The sequence below is a fragment of the Lissotriton helveticus genome, chromosome 5_1 (assembly GCF_964261635.1).
Source record: "Lissotriton helveticus chromosome 5_1, aLisHel1.1, whole genome shotgun sequence".
Taxonomy (NCBI): domain Eukaryota; kingdom Metazoa; phylum Chordata; class Amphibia; order Caudata; family Salamandridae; genus Lissotriton; species Lissotriton helveticus.
The window spans coordinates 1,265,449,170-1,265,463,401 of record NC_136065.1 but is presented as its reverse complement, the minus strand read 5'-3'; the positions used below and the strand labels follow the sequence as shown (position 1 = coordinate 1,265,463,401).

Below are 14,232 nucleotides of genomic sequence, written 5' to 3'. Positions count from 1 at the left end.
GCGCTATATAAAAACGCACAACTAAATACCGAAGCATGTACTTCTCAGCCACTAGGGCAGAGCTGTACTGACAACACAGACCTAAAAGGGGCCTCCTTCTATGAGCTCACCAACCGTCCAAATTTCGCGGGCAGTTTTGTAAAAATCGCGGCATTTTTACAAAACTGCCTATTTCGCGATTTTTTCGCAAAACGCGAAATCCTGGAGGGTCTGCATAATATCACTCAGTGCCACATAATTATATGCTACATAATTACACTCCATGCAATGCAACATACACTCCAAATAATACTACCCAGTACCACATAATTACAGGCCACATATTTACACTCTACTAAATACAACATACACTCACCATAATACCAAACATTGCCACATAATTACACACCACATAATTACACTATACACAATGCAACAAAAATACACTCCACATAATACCACTCAGTACCACATAATCACACATCGCAATTACACTGTATTCAATGCAACATTAATACACTCCACTTAATACCACTCATTGCAACATAAATACACACCACATAATTACACTCTACTAAATGCAATATAAATACAGTAGATATAATACCACTCAGTGTGACATAGTTAAACGCCACATAATTACACTCTACTCAATGCAACATAAATACACTCCATATAATCCCACTCAATGCCACATAATTGATTGCCACATATTTACACTGTACTCGATGCAACATAAATAGACTCAACATAATACAACTCAGTACCACATAATTACAAGTCACAAAATTACACTCTATTCAATGCAACATAAATACACTCCACATAATAACACTATGGCACATAGTTAGACGCCACATAATTATAATATACTCAATGCAACATAAATACACTCCACATACCACTCAGTACCACATAATTACAAATACAAAAAACCGAGAAGATATTTTTTATGTTAAAATCTTTATTTAATCAGGTTTTTCAGTAATACATAATGTTGTCTTTGTTTGTATAAAGGTAACAATAATGCTTAAAACTTTTTATTATAACTTTTCAACATAATGCACAGCAGTCACAATACTCTACAACATAGCCAAACGTTCTAGCTAAACACGTAAGTTCCCAAAGGCGAGACCTATTGGCTATGCCATTGTGTGTTCTTTTTATTTGCCCCCTTCATTTTCAGTTTTGCTAATTAAAGGTTGTGATGGCGGTTTTTCACTATGACGTGAGCTATCGTGCCGGTCTCCATACTGACCACACTGTGCACCTCCTATGGTGTTTCATCACGATACTGGTTCCCAGCACTCATTCCCCTTATGGGTTTTAGTGCACTCCTGGCTTACGCCATTTTTAATCACCTTGGGGGTAATCTTTGTAGAGTCTCATTAACGCAATATGTGCAGTAATACAGCAGCATATCGAATATGGAGCGGACTCCATTCCCTTGTTAAATTTGTTAGCAACATACCCATGTTGTTATAATGCATGATTTGAGTTTGCTCAGAAGCACTTTGGTGGGAGTAGGTGACTGCATTTCCAAAGAACCCGCACAATTTGCATAAAGTATTGGGGTACTGCCTGGTCCTATGCGCTTTTTATAATTTATTTTCCAGTTGGGCGCATCTGGATGTACCCAGTGGCTTGAGGGTGGATATCACTTTCTCTGTAACTAGGGAAGATATCCAAAATATTAAGGGGTCTATTAGGATGGCGGGCGGACTCCACTCCGCCTGCCACCCTAGCAGTGCTGGGAAAGGCCTTCAGTGGTGCGGCAGTCCCGCACCGCCAATTAGTATGCCACCGCCACGGTGGCTGCCCGCTTACATTACATTGTGGTGGGCGGTGTAATATCTGCATGTTGTGCATTGGCATGCACAACGTGACAGGCACCGCTCGGTGCCTGCCATCTTTTGCATGCCAATGTTGGGGGGGTACCATGGGTACCCCCAAGTTCAGCCCCCCACCCCCCTGTGGACCTGCAATGGGCCCCCAAAGAAAACACTGCATTCCTTTCCATGGCGGAGTCTCCACCATGGAAAGGTGTGGGACCGCCATCATCATAATATGGATGGCGGTGCCTGCAAGGCACCGCCACCATATGATGGGCCATTTCCGCCCGGTAGGCAAACCAAGTTTTTCAACTCTGAGACTTCCCTGAGGTCTGCTAAACAGAACTCAGTGCCAGTGCTGTGACCCTAAACAGCATGTGTTTGATAGGCTTATACCTTATTGGCATATGTTAACTTACTTATCAGTACTTAGTATATGGTCCAGGGGTACCCAAGGACTGTAGGTTAAAATGTCTCCCCCAGGGTTGCAACACTTTGTGTGCCATACCGAGTGTGACAATTTAAAATATGTATCCCAGCCTGCCACTGCAGACTGTCAGAGCAGTTTTAAACTGCTTTGCTATTTAAACTAATGGCAACGCCCAAACCTCCCTTTTAAATATACATGTCACCCCTACAGTATGCCTATCACATTGTAAGACTAGGTGCTGTATATTAAAAAGTAGCAAATATTTGTATATGCCCTAACAGTAAAAACCTCACATTGTTGTTTTTACTGTCGACAGGCCAGTAGTCTCTTTGGTGAGTTCAGAGTTAAAAGCTGTACTAACCTCAGAATGGGACTACTAACGTAAATACCAAGGTATCAAAAAAATAATCACATTAAACCCTAATTGATGCCGAAGTTGAATCTAAGTAACTTTTAAGTAAACGCAAAATGAAGAACGTTTTCTGGTGCCCTTCTGCAGATACTGGCCACAAGACAACCACCTGCCCTCCAGGAAAAGGAAAAATAGAGGCCTGCAGTTGGAAGAGGTGTTAACTGTCCCTGGCAGGATGCCACACAGGGTGTGAACCCAAAAGGCGAGGTTCAGAGGGGAAGCTACTGGTGAAGGGCAAATGGTGGATACAGACAAGAGGGGCTGCATTTTGTTTAGGTAAACAGGTTGGCGGTAGGGACAGAGAAGTGAGACCATCTGTCAAACCATTTTTTCCATGGGCATGTAGCCTAAACGTCTGGGTGGGCTACCAAGCTTCACACAGCAGAAGAAGCGTTCGGCTATATTGAGAGTGGGCAAAATAGTGCAAAAGCCAAACATTACAGGAAATCGTTATCAGGTGGGAAGGGATCTTGTAGCCCATTGCCTAGTAACCAACACATTCCATGAGGACAATTTCTGGGCATAAATGTGACCCCTGGCACAAGACCTCAAATCACATCTGTACTGCAGAGAGGGCAATTAAAGGACTATCTTGCTGTTCCCCGGACCTGGAAAAGAGGTTGCACCAAACACTGGAATGCACTTGCTAGGGCTAGCAGAGAAAGGACTGTGCCTGTTTTGCCTGACTCCTGGAAAAGTCATTCCCGAGTCCCAGACAGAAGAGGTGATTTCCAAGAAACTGACTTCCTGTTACAGCACCAGGGCCACAAATGCTGAAGAAGCCCATCCTGGCCAGTCAGTAGCCACAATCAATTGACCACCACTGACTTGCAGCTAGTCCCAATGCTTAAAAGTTGCACCCGAATCTGCTGGACCTTGGAGAGTCATCAAAGTGCAGTTTGGTTGCCAAAGAGTAACACTAGCCTTCACCAAAGGGAACCATTGGTTTCGCTGTGACCGAAGAAGTAATCCAGCAGCAACAGGACTTATGCTGGACCGAAGAAGACTTCGAAGGACATCCACCTCTGTTACCAAAGTTGCCCCATCTGGACCATGAACTGAGGAGTAGCCCAAAAATGTCCCTCCTTATCCGCACAGCATCCTCAGTATCTTACAGCATCTTCAGCATCCTATATCCCATGCATCAGGACCACTCCTTTGAGTCGGGAACTGCACTTGACATTGCTGTGGTGATAAGGTATCTGTCCTACTCCTTACTGGCGCCCTGGACCTTCTCCCTGCTGGAGTTGGCAATCCAAAGTGGACTTGATTTGCCGAACACAACTTTATAAATGTTTTATAAAGTTTCTGCTTACCACTGCTTGTTAGAATTTTGCATACAAAACAGTGATTTACGATTCACTTAAAAATCTATACCTCAGGAACCCTCCAGTGGATTGTGTTTGTTTTGGTGTCTAAAAATTCATGAAGATAAGATCTATTATTTATAGATTAGTGTCTGATTTCTTTCGTGTAGAGCGACTTTACTTTGATGTCTTGGTACTTGTAACTGCTTTATACTTGCTCTTTTGTTGAAGACTTGCTGCTCAAAGCCCAGGGTTGAACTGGAGGTTTTCCAAACGAGTCTGACTTCACCCAAGACGGTATTGTAAGTGTATTACATGGGGAGGTCTCACAACTCATATAATACGCCACGTTCCTCTAACATTTCAAATGTTACATGTGGCTCAACTGACCCTTCAGGCAGGGTTTCATACTGTGCTATCAAAAAGAGTCCAAAAGTACCCTCCTTGCATATTCTGTTGAGCTCAGAGTAGTAACCTCTATCAATTCAGTTCAACCTATTGTTTGCTCCCGAGATGCATTCAAAACACCTTCTCATCTATTCAAAGCTAATCACTGGCTGGACTACTGCTGAAGATCTAATGTAAATTAGTCTCCAGGACATATGGGCAGGAGAAAGGCACCTTTCTAAAAGTTACATTTCCTTAATATTTATTAAAAATCCAATTTGACAATTGAATCTGAATTGTTAATAGCTATTAAAATAGGAGCTTTATTATTTGAACTGGGTCAAGAGACATTTTCTCTCTATTATGTATGCAGAGAGAGAAGTAAGAGAACTTACCAAACCTTCAGTACGGGCCTATATTGTACTAAAATCCTACCCCTAAGTTGAGCCTTACTAAGGGGTGGACACAATACCTCACCATCGCTTTTTATTTGTGTACAAGGAGTAGATTAAACCTCTTGCTTAGATTAGTTGTGGTACCTCGGTGGCGACATAAAGTGGACGAATTGGACCCCTGTGCTTATGATAGTTTTTCCCCGTAAGATACCATGCGTTTTGTGATGCTCTGGGATCATTATTGTGCATTATTACAAAGTATTACACTGCCACTGTTAAAAGAAAAAGGTTTTCTGCAAGTAAGACAGGCCCTAACTTACCTCCAGAAGTTAGAGTCCCCTATAGTATTTCAGTGCCACAAGTTTTCTACTAGTTGCCGTTAGAATTAGAAATATGTTTTGTTCAAGTATTGGGCTAATGTTAATAGTTTGTGACTTGGTTCTGCATCAGGGATACTTATCACCATCATTTTTTTAATGCCATTTTTATGTAACTGCATTATTGAAGATCTTTTTTGACTGTTTCCTGATAATGTATTCTTGTCTTACTGGGCACACTTTTATGGTTTTAATTAACTGAAGTATGTTTTGACTTAGACACTTAAGTGTTTGCTCTACTGTGATCTTGTTCCACTGTAGCTGTGTTTCACTGCTGATTTACTGAGATCTTGCTCCACTGTGAGTCTGTTCCGCTGTTGTTTTTCCTTCATAGTGAATTTACACCAGTGTGAGCTTGCTCCACTGTAATTTTATTCCACTGTAATTGTTATCTATTGCACTTACTTCATTGTGACTTACTTTACACAACACTTTGGCCAAAACCTACAGCACATATCCACTAACTAAAGGGACTTCAACACCATTAATATACACAGTCATAACATACTTACCAATTTTGTACATTCCCCAAAGAAATAATGCCGGTATCACTCACTTTACTGGTACTTCTCCTTACCCTCCCCACGTCATCAGGGCACTGAAATTTCACATGCATTCCACTACCACACATTACCACGCTCCCATGACATGCAACCCTGCCATAATTTCATGCCTATTGGAGATACAAGACACCCATCAATCATCACCTCTTTAACTTTCCTAGACTAAATATAAAACATGCATCAGAGTTCATTGAGCCATATAATAAAAAGTATTCTGTCAATATTTACCTTTGTAATGCCCAGCCAGTCAATCTGCAGCCAGGCCCCCTACATAACTTAAAACTTTCATTTACACTTCCTTCCTTACATTTCACAGCCCTACTTAAACCTGGATTGATCCCAAACACGCTGCCACTGCTAGTCACACGGACAACATCACTCCCAAACCTGTAAGTCATCTCACAAAGGCGGAAGTGTTGGCATTCTTTTTACCAAACCACTCAAGACCTCTCCTGTTCTGAAACCCACAATTCCATCATCCTCTTTCAAATTATGTCTAACAAAAAGCATCACCCCTTCAAGCGTAACGTCCTAACACTCTACATACCTTCAACTAGCATGGAAAGTTTCGTTAAAGACCTCTACAATGTCCTCCAATTTATAAAAATCCATGCCATGAGAGACTTTATCCTAGTCCTGAGTAATCAAGTACCTTCTTCAGGCAGCTTTTTCTCTGACCACTCACTAGTCAATAATTATGCTTTACCCAAACATAACCATAGCAAACCTTTAGACTGTATACTGATCACTAATACACATCCACACTCCTTACCCACCATTAATAATTTTGTTATCATTGACATATCTGTCACCACTCCTTCTGCCATCCCCTTTATTGCTATCTCCCACTTGTTTAAAGGAACACACTCCATTCTCTCTCTTCCTTTGGTTCTGGACCAATCGGCCAACAACCTCACTCCATTAGTACACAATACATAATTAACAATGTTCAATTAGATTGTCCTTTATGCAATTATGCACACACTGCACTATAGAGCGTATGGTCAACACTAAAGAGAACTTTCAAACATACCAGCAGGCTCTATGTACAGTTTCCAAAGCTCTTGACAATAGAAAATAAGCCTACTTTCAAGATTTACTCACATCTCTTCAATAACACCCAAAACAACTGGCACTCACTATCCACAAGATTCTTGCGTCATCTCTATTGAGTCCAGACTTTGCAGCCTACTTCTCTTAAAAAATGATAAACTCTTGTTACAATATTTACCTCTTTGTTTCTTTCCTCCTACATCCCTGCCACTCCACAAATATTCACATCTATGTTTGCAGACTTGATAACTACCTCCCTTCATAGTTCATTCCCATACTAAAATCTGGTAACTACTACTTGCTCTAATCGTCAATGCACAAAACTGTCTCACCTCCCAGTTTAACCACTCACTAGAATCTGGTACATATTCCTATGCTATTGTTCTACCCATATTAAAGAAATATATTGCAAACCCCATCTCTTCCCATAACTACCACCCAGTATCTCTATTTCTCTTCTTCTGCAAAACACTTCAACCTCTTGTTTTAACTGACTACTCTCCACCTCAATGCCAACATTCTGCTTAACCCCATCCAATCTGGTTCTGTGACATCCACGGCTCAGCCCAAAACGTGTTTTTCTCCCATCTTCTCCTTTCGCCTTACAAAACCAAAGATCAGCCAACTAGCACCTCATAAAAACAATAAAACCCTCCTGTGCACCGTGCAGATGTTGGTTCTTCCACCATTGTGAACCCATTCATTGGAATGCTTTCTCACTGAAAATCAGGTCATCTCAGCACTACAGGGCTTTACAAAACAAACCTTAAAACATGTCTCTTGAAACCTGAAGGCAGTAGAGATTCTGTGCTGCAATGTATTTCAGAGTCCTGCTTCACCTTGCTGTTTTTACTCTCCAAATAACAGCTTACTTACATTTCCAGTTATAACCTCATTGATTTAAATGACCCCCAAACAATTCAAATATTGTCCCATTTACACAATGTCAAACCTGGCCTTATTCACACAACTCTTTATAGCATTATGCTCTCACAAACCCAAAAATTGCTTTCATCGGTCATTAGCATAGTCATGTGAAGCATCGATGATAGCCGTAATGAGTGAGGTCAGCTTTAGGTTCAGTTTCATAAGATTTTAGAAAATAGCTCACATACTTCTCTTCCCTAGATTGTTGGAGGATAGACCTAAGGGGGATAAGGGATTGGTATACATGCGTAAGAAAGAATACAGTTGATTGTCTGGTGGTTTCCCTCAATAGGTATTTTGAGTATAGTTAGTGATTAATGCCAAACAAAATCAGAAGATTTGGCTTTAATACAGAAGAATATGTTAATGTGTTAAAACTGGGATCAAATGATAGAAGTACTAGATCTCTCAGCCTTTGGGTGGCTTTGTCGCCAAAATGTTGCCATACTCCTCCATATTTTCTGATCTCTTTTGTGTTGGCCTATGGACTCTGTGCACTTTACCACTGCTAACCAGTGCTAAAGTGTGTGTGCTCACTCCTTAAAACATGGTAACATTGGCTTATCACCAATTGGTCTATTTAATTTACCTATAAGTCCTTAGTAAAGTGGTACTATGTGTACTCAGGCCATGTAAATGCTACCAGCGAGTCTGCACAAACGTGTCTCAGGCATACCATTGCAGCATGTGTGTTCAGTTTTGAACAACCAGATTTACCTAGCAAAATAAACCCTTTTCCAGGCCAAAGACTTTCTTTAACAGCCCAAAGAGCAGGGTGCTGTGTATTTAAAAAGTAGGTCATGTAGATTTAGGTTTTACATGACCGGATAGTGAAAAATTCTTACATTAGTTTTTCACTTTTGCAAGGCCTACCTCTCCCATATGATAACATTGGAGTTACCTTATTACATTTATGAAGGATAACTTCCAAATGGCAACAGGTGATTGGGTCAAGTTTAGAGTCTTAGGAATAGTAATGAAAAACCCACTTTCATGATGAATTTGGATTTTGACATCCAATTTTGAAAATGCCACTTTTAGAAAGTTGCTATTTTCCTGCCTTAGCCATTTAGTTCTTGTAGTCTGTCTCTGGGTCACATGACTAGGTGCAGTTGGACTTTGAACATTCCTCCTCGCCAGCTTGAAAATAAAGAGCTCAAGTGTGCCTGGATTGGTCATCACCGGCAGGATAGGAATAGTGTTATGAACAGACTAACTTGCAACTGAATAGGCTGTGCTCTGCCGTCATACAAAGGACTTATCACCCCTGCATTGTTCATGCAGTCAGTTTGGGACCTTAACAGAGAAGTCAAGAATCTTCAAGCATTTCAAAGGGAACTCTCTAGAAACTTCTCCTACTTCAAAGAAGGTACAGGTATAACAATGGGACCTTCAGAACCACTCGTCACTTCACTTTCTGGATCCACAGAAGGACTCTCAGAGGACTGTGTGCTGCTATGACTGGCTGTTTATTCCACAAGACTTCTTTGCCACACCTGGACTACCAGACTGACTCCAAACATTAGTTGGCTGGCCTCCTGATCACAGGCTCAGGGACAGAAAAGGCTCCAACCATCTTGAACTCACACCTGGGCTCACCCTGAGTCAGTCGTAACCCTCCAAGTGTGCCCCTCCTGTCCTGGATCCTTGGTGGTGGTGCAAAAGGGTCCCAGATACACAAAATAAAAACTGCTCTGAGAACCAGAGAGAAGATTGGAACTAACCTGCTCATCTATCCACCCAAGGTGCATTGCGGGTAGGCCTGACTTCGCGGCAGCTCCAACATCGTTCTTTCCCCCAGCAGCAAATCCTATGGGTCCCCACTAAAAAGTTGCCAAGAATAAATCTGATGACTTATGCCTCTGTGCTTACTTGTGGTCCCTAAAGTTGAACATCCACATTGATTGTTGTCCTTCCCTAAGATGCTGGACTTAATAGGCAAATGTAGCTCTGCTACGGTTTTCGTGACCATTGATTTACAGGCAGCTTATCACCAGATTGAGGTAGAATGTGACTCCTGTTTAGATACCATTCTTGTGGCTACTGATAGCGCTCACAGATATTTAAAATTGCCTTTTTGTATTTTTTGTATTAGACTTAGGTTTTCAAAAGTTAATGGATGCACTCTTCAGAAGGTTCCAACGGTTCCAGTATTTCAAGGGCATATTTTGATTTATGCCACTGTTGAAGCACACAAAAAGGCATTTGAAGATATAACTCATATTATTGTGAAAACCGAGGAAGATACATTTGTAGCCAGGGAAGTAGTAGTAAAATAAAAGTTTATTTAAACCATGATCAAATTACACCACCCAGGAGTAAAAGTCTTAATGACAACAAAACGAGTTCAGGAAAAACAAAAAAGTGAAGGAAAAAGTGTGAGGGGGTACCACATCGAGGATATCAGGGCTAACAGAACTCTTTACCAAGCTCTGCATAGTGACTAACAGTTCCTAGGAGCACTGATGCATTAGGAAGAAATCTGATAACAGGGAAGACCTCCTCATATGATAGGAAGAGCTCCTTTGTGCACTTTAGTGCTCTGCTCTGCTGATTTTCTAGACTAAGCGTCTCCTTTTTCTGAAGTTTTCATGCTATATTATTCTTTCAACATATACTTTGATTTTTTTTATCATCTCATTGAATTTTTGTTGTTGCAGTTTTATATAGTGCAAACTCGACCCAAAGGTATCAGAGCGCTGTACATGAGCACCATTTGCATTAAAGACGGACACGTTTATTTTTAGGCACAGGAAGATTAAGTGATTTGCCCAGAATCACAGAATATTTGAGACTCCTGCCAGAATGGAACATGGTTCCCCAGCTTCAAAGTCAGCAGCCGTTAAGCCACATCCTCTCCCCATGTCTACCACGGTAATTGGCTTCAAATTAGTCATTTCTTCTATTGTTTGTTGTTTCAAAAATACATTTCAAAGGGAAAAAATGCCAGTTTTTACAGATTTTTCCAATGTTTTCACTGGCATTGACATTGTTCGACCAAGTTCCAGAACCACAAGGAAGCCAGGGGCAACTGCACCTCAACTGTGGCGGATGAGGTATTTTGCCAGTGAAGTCTTGTGGTCTGGCCTCCTATGGCTCAGTAAAATGGGCTAAATACAACCCTTTCTAAACCTACTGTTAGAGTGGCAAGGGAGGCAGCCAAAGGCTTCTGAGGGAGGTATTTTGGGGGACAAGAGCTCAGAACTCAACATTTACCCCAGCAGACACAATGATGTATTGTCCAGCCCAGTGCTGATCTTTTTATAAAATTAAGTACCATAATCTCTCAGCAAAATAGAATACTACACAATTAAATAGAAACAGCACCTACAGGCTTGTAATCTCAGTTATGATCTGGCGCTATACACCCATCCGTATCCTTTCCCCAGTTCTAGTATCATCCTACTTTCCTCCAGGATGATGGAGGCACTGACATTAATTAAACATAGGTGTAGATCACACCTATTTACCCAACTGGTAAGATGTGCAACTCAATTCAACAGTCCTCACCCCAAGCAAATAGTCTTTAGTCCTCACACCAGATTCCTCAAAGTGTGTTTATCCCTTGGTTTATCACGGAGCAAGCACCGCTTGACCTGCTTGGTGGTTGTTGTAGATTTAGTAATGCGGCAGGTGCAGTTAGCTTACACACTCTTCACAGCAGAGTTTCTCATCGAGGGTGCTTCAGCAGCGACCTGCCTTCTGGGCAGGAGTGGATGGACAATTCAAAGCATTATGTCCTGTAACACGGTAGGATACAATGCAGAATTTGTACCCAGGCAGAGTGGTTGCAGTCTCTGGGCCAATTTGTCAGCGATTATGGGTCTTCAGCAGTAGCAGACTTCCAGTCCAATTGAGCTGCACTTAAGCAGGGATGTTGTTCCTTTTCTCCAGTGGGCATCTAGATAACATGGTGGTGCTCATATTTGCAAAGTTTTGGTGCAGTTTAGAAGGCAACTATTCAGAGAGGTCGTGGACAACCTCACAGCACAGGTCGCTTTTAGCTTTCCTTTCTGGGTGTTCTACATATCAGGAAATGCTAAGCTCCTCCTGGACAATTTTTCTTCCTGCAGGGTGAGTTACTCTTATCCCCTGCCTCAGCTGCCAGACAATCTTCTAGGTACTAGGCAGACCCTCAGCTCCTCCAGAAGACTGAAGTGAATACTTGAGGTGTTGCCCCTTCACCTGTTGGACAGTGGCTGTCATTGCAGACACTAACCTTGGTCACATGGTACTCCTTTGAGCACTCTGTTCTTTGGTCATGAAGAACGTGGACTGGAACAGAATGAGACGTTTAGATCCCCCTTTTATACACATTTCTCTGACAGTGGATCTGGTACTGTCTAATGCTTCAGAACTGATTTGGAGTGGTTCTCCTTCAAAATGTCATTTTACGGATGTCCCTCGGATTCAGTCTTTGTGCAATGGGCCGGCACTAAGGAGTATCCACAATGGAGTGTGCGATCTCTGCACCTACCGACCATAACCCTTCCTGAAGCACCTTTGGTTTTGCTTTGTTCGCCCAAAGTTGTCAGGGTATGCCCAGACGTGGGTCCCTTGCTCACTTTGCCACTGGATTCAAGCTAGCCTGGCTGATGATGGCTGATTAGCCAGAAACCGGTCCCAGGATGCTTGTTTCTGGTCCAGGGAAGACATGGCTTGGCAGTTCGGGCTGGACTGTTCCCATGAGGCACAGGGTCAGACTAATTTGCATATGGCCATGTCTGAACGGTGGTGGCGGAGTGAGCTAAAGAATGATCATGGATTAAACCCAGATCAGTTGACTGGGGGTGAGTGATTGCAATGTTCAACACTCCGTCCATCATCCCCTTTGGTTTTGCTTTGTAGGATGAACTAAACAGCATGCTTTTGCTAATAATGTCCTCAATGAATTTCTAAACGTAGCTGGATCCCCAGCCTTCACCTTCAATGTCAGCATCCACCAGCCACAAGCAATACACTTAAACTGTCTGGAGTAGCCATGTCCAGCCTCCATATTGAGCCATGCTAAACCAGCGACATTCAAAATGATTTCCTCTGATCCTAGTACTCAGACTCTCACAACAACACGAGCTCTGCTACCATAGATATGCTATAAACTCACTGCACACACATACACTCGGCTCACACACACAATGTCAGAGCAAGGTTGGGTTTCACTTAAGAGCAGAAATTGACATGAGAGGAGCTAGTGGTCTTGCCCCTACCTGAAAAAGGTCTGGTCATTCTACTGAGGCACAAAACATGCTATGCAGCCACCACCTCTTTATGTGACGCAAACAGGGCATGCACAGTCATGGTATTCCCACTGTGAGGTTAAGTGTGTTGCACCTCTGTATCGGACAGAACAAATCCTGGACCTAACATCACCAGATGCAGGCATAGGCCTCTGCACACGCGCTAGATTAGTGTCACAATAGAGCCATACACAAAGTCAGGACACCAGAGCTGCATCACCAAGTTCGCATGAAGTTGGCCACTCAGGGTATGGGTAAATGTTGCTTTACCATGCAAGGAATAGCCCTGTGCCAACAGACCTATAAATACAGGCCAGGCTGGTCAAATACTCGTCAAGTGGTAATCCTAAACAGAATGGATGTTCCTCAGTCAGTTCAAGTGACACTGCTTACTTTCACCTTTAGGAACCAGTTACCTTACAGCAAAAAATGTATGTTTGTCTTTGACGTTTTACAGCCCTCCGCTCCCTTCACGCTATGCAAGTATCAAAAACAGACATACATACTCCAAATGTACTTTTTGGCCCATAGCTGGATACTTGTAAATAGTTGAAACTGTTAATGCTGTGCATCTTGATGTTGACTACTGTGTTACCGTTGTGAAGAAGACGGTATAATGTGTCTGTCTGTCCCCACACATGGCTCTTATAGTATAACTATATAATCAGGTAGATACATGTAGAATAGTGTGAACTTTGGTCACTGGAAATAAGCAAACGCGTTCCCCTTTTTTGGCGTGCAAACTTAAATCAAACCATACATAATTAGGAACCGCTCAGGTTGCCTAATTCTAGAATTGCTACACTCTGAGGCCCTTGTATACAGATGCGACTGTTCTTCTACACACACAAATATTGTTAAAATACCCAGCATGTGCACAGGACAACCAACACTCGCCTTTTTTGGATCCTGCGGATACATGCTTCTCCCGGGATCGTATTCTGACTGTCACACTAGGTGCTACAACCGATCAACATGCGAAGTCCAACCTCAGACCCACAGCTCCCTTCCGGCGTCCGGAGCCGCCAATAGGATGATATGAAATCATGTTTGTTGCTGCAGGCGCGCAAATATAACACACTAATCTCCTGGGCATGCGCATACTGAGAGCTGTAGGAGACACTGATGGGCCGCAAATTACAGGAACTTTGCGCACCACTGGAATACTAAAGTAACCAATCCAAGCACACACGGGGGAAGTTTTTGCAACATAGCCATGCACTTCCTTTTGCGAGAAAAGAAGCACAGACACACTGGTGTCTGCGTCGCTCCGATTCTATGGCCTGCTATTTTTGTTTGTTTTATTCCTGCAACAGTTCTCTCTTGTAACGTA

At 42.4% G+C, this 14,232-nt stretch overlaps 1 protein-coding gene across 5 annotated transcripts in view; it reads right to left on the bottom strand.

Moving 5' to 3' along the window:
- The window catches only part of LOC144755282 (zinc finger protein 8-like), a 115,290-nt gene extending 101,369 nt beyond the window's left edge, over window positions 1–13,921 (bottom strand). For all 5 annotated transcript variants that reach the window (XM_078644055.1, XM_078644056.1, XM_078644057.1 and 2 more), the window contains exon 1: window positions 13,797–13,921. In XM_078644055.1, the coding sequence (XP_078500181.1) occupies window positions 13,797–13,820 (24 nt within the window). In that variant the 5' untranslated portion in view covers window positions 13,821–13,921. The remainder of the gene's footprint in view (window positions 1–13,796) is intronic.
- Between the last annotated feature and the right edge of the window lie 311 nt (window positions 13,922–14,232).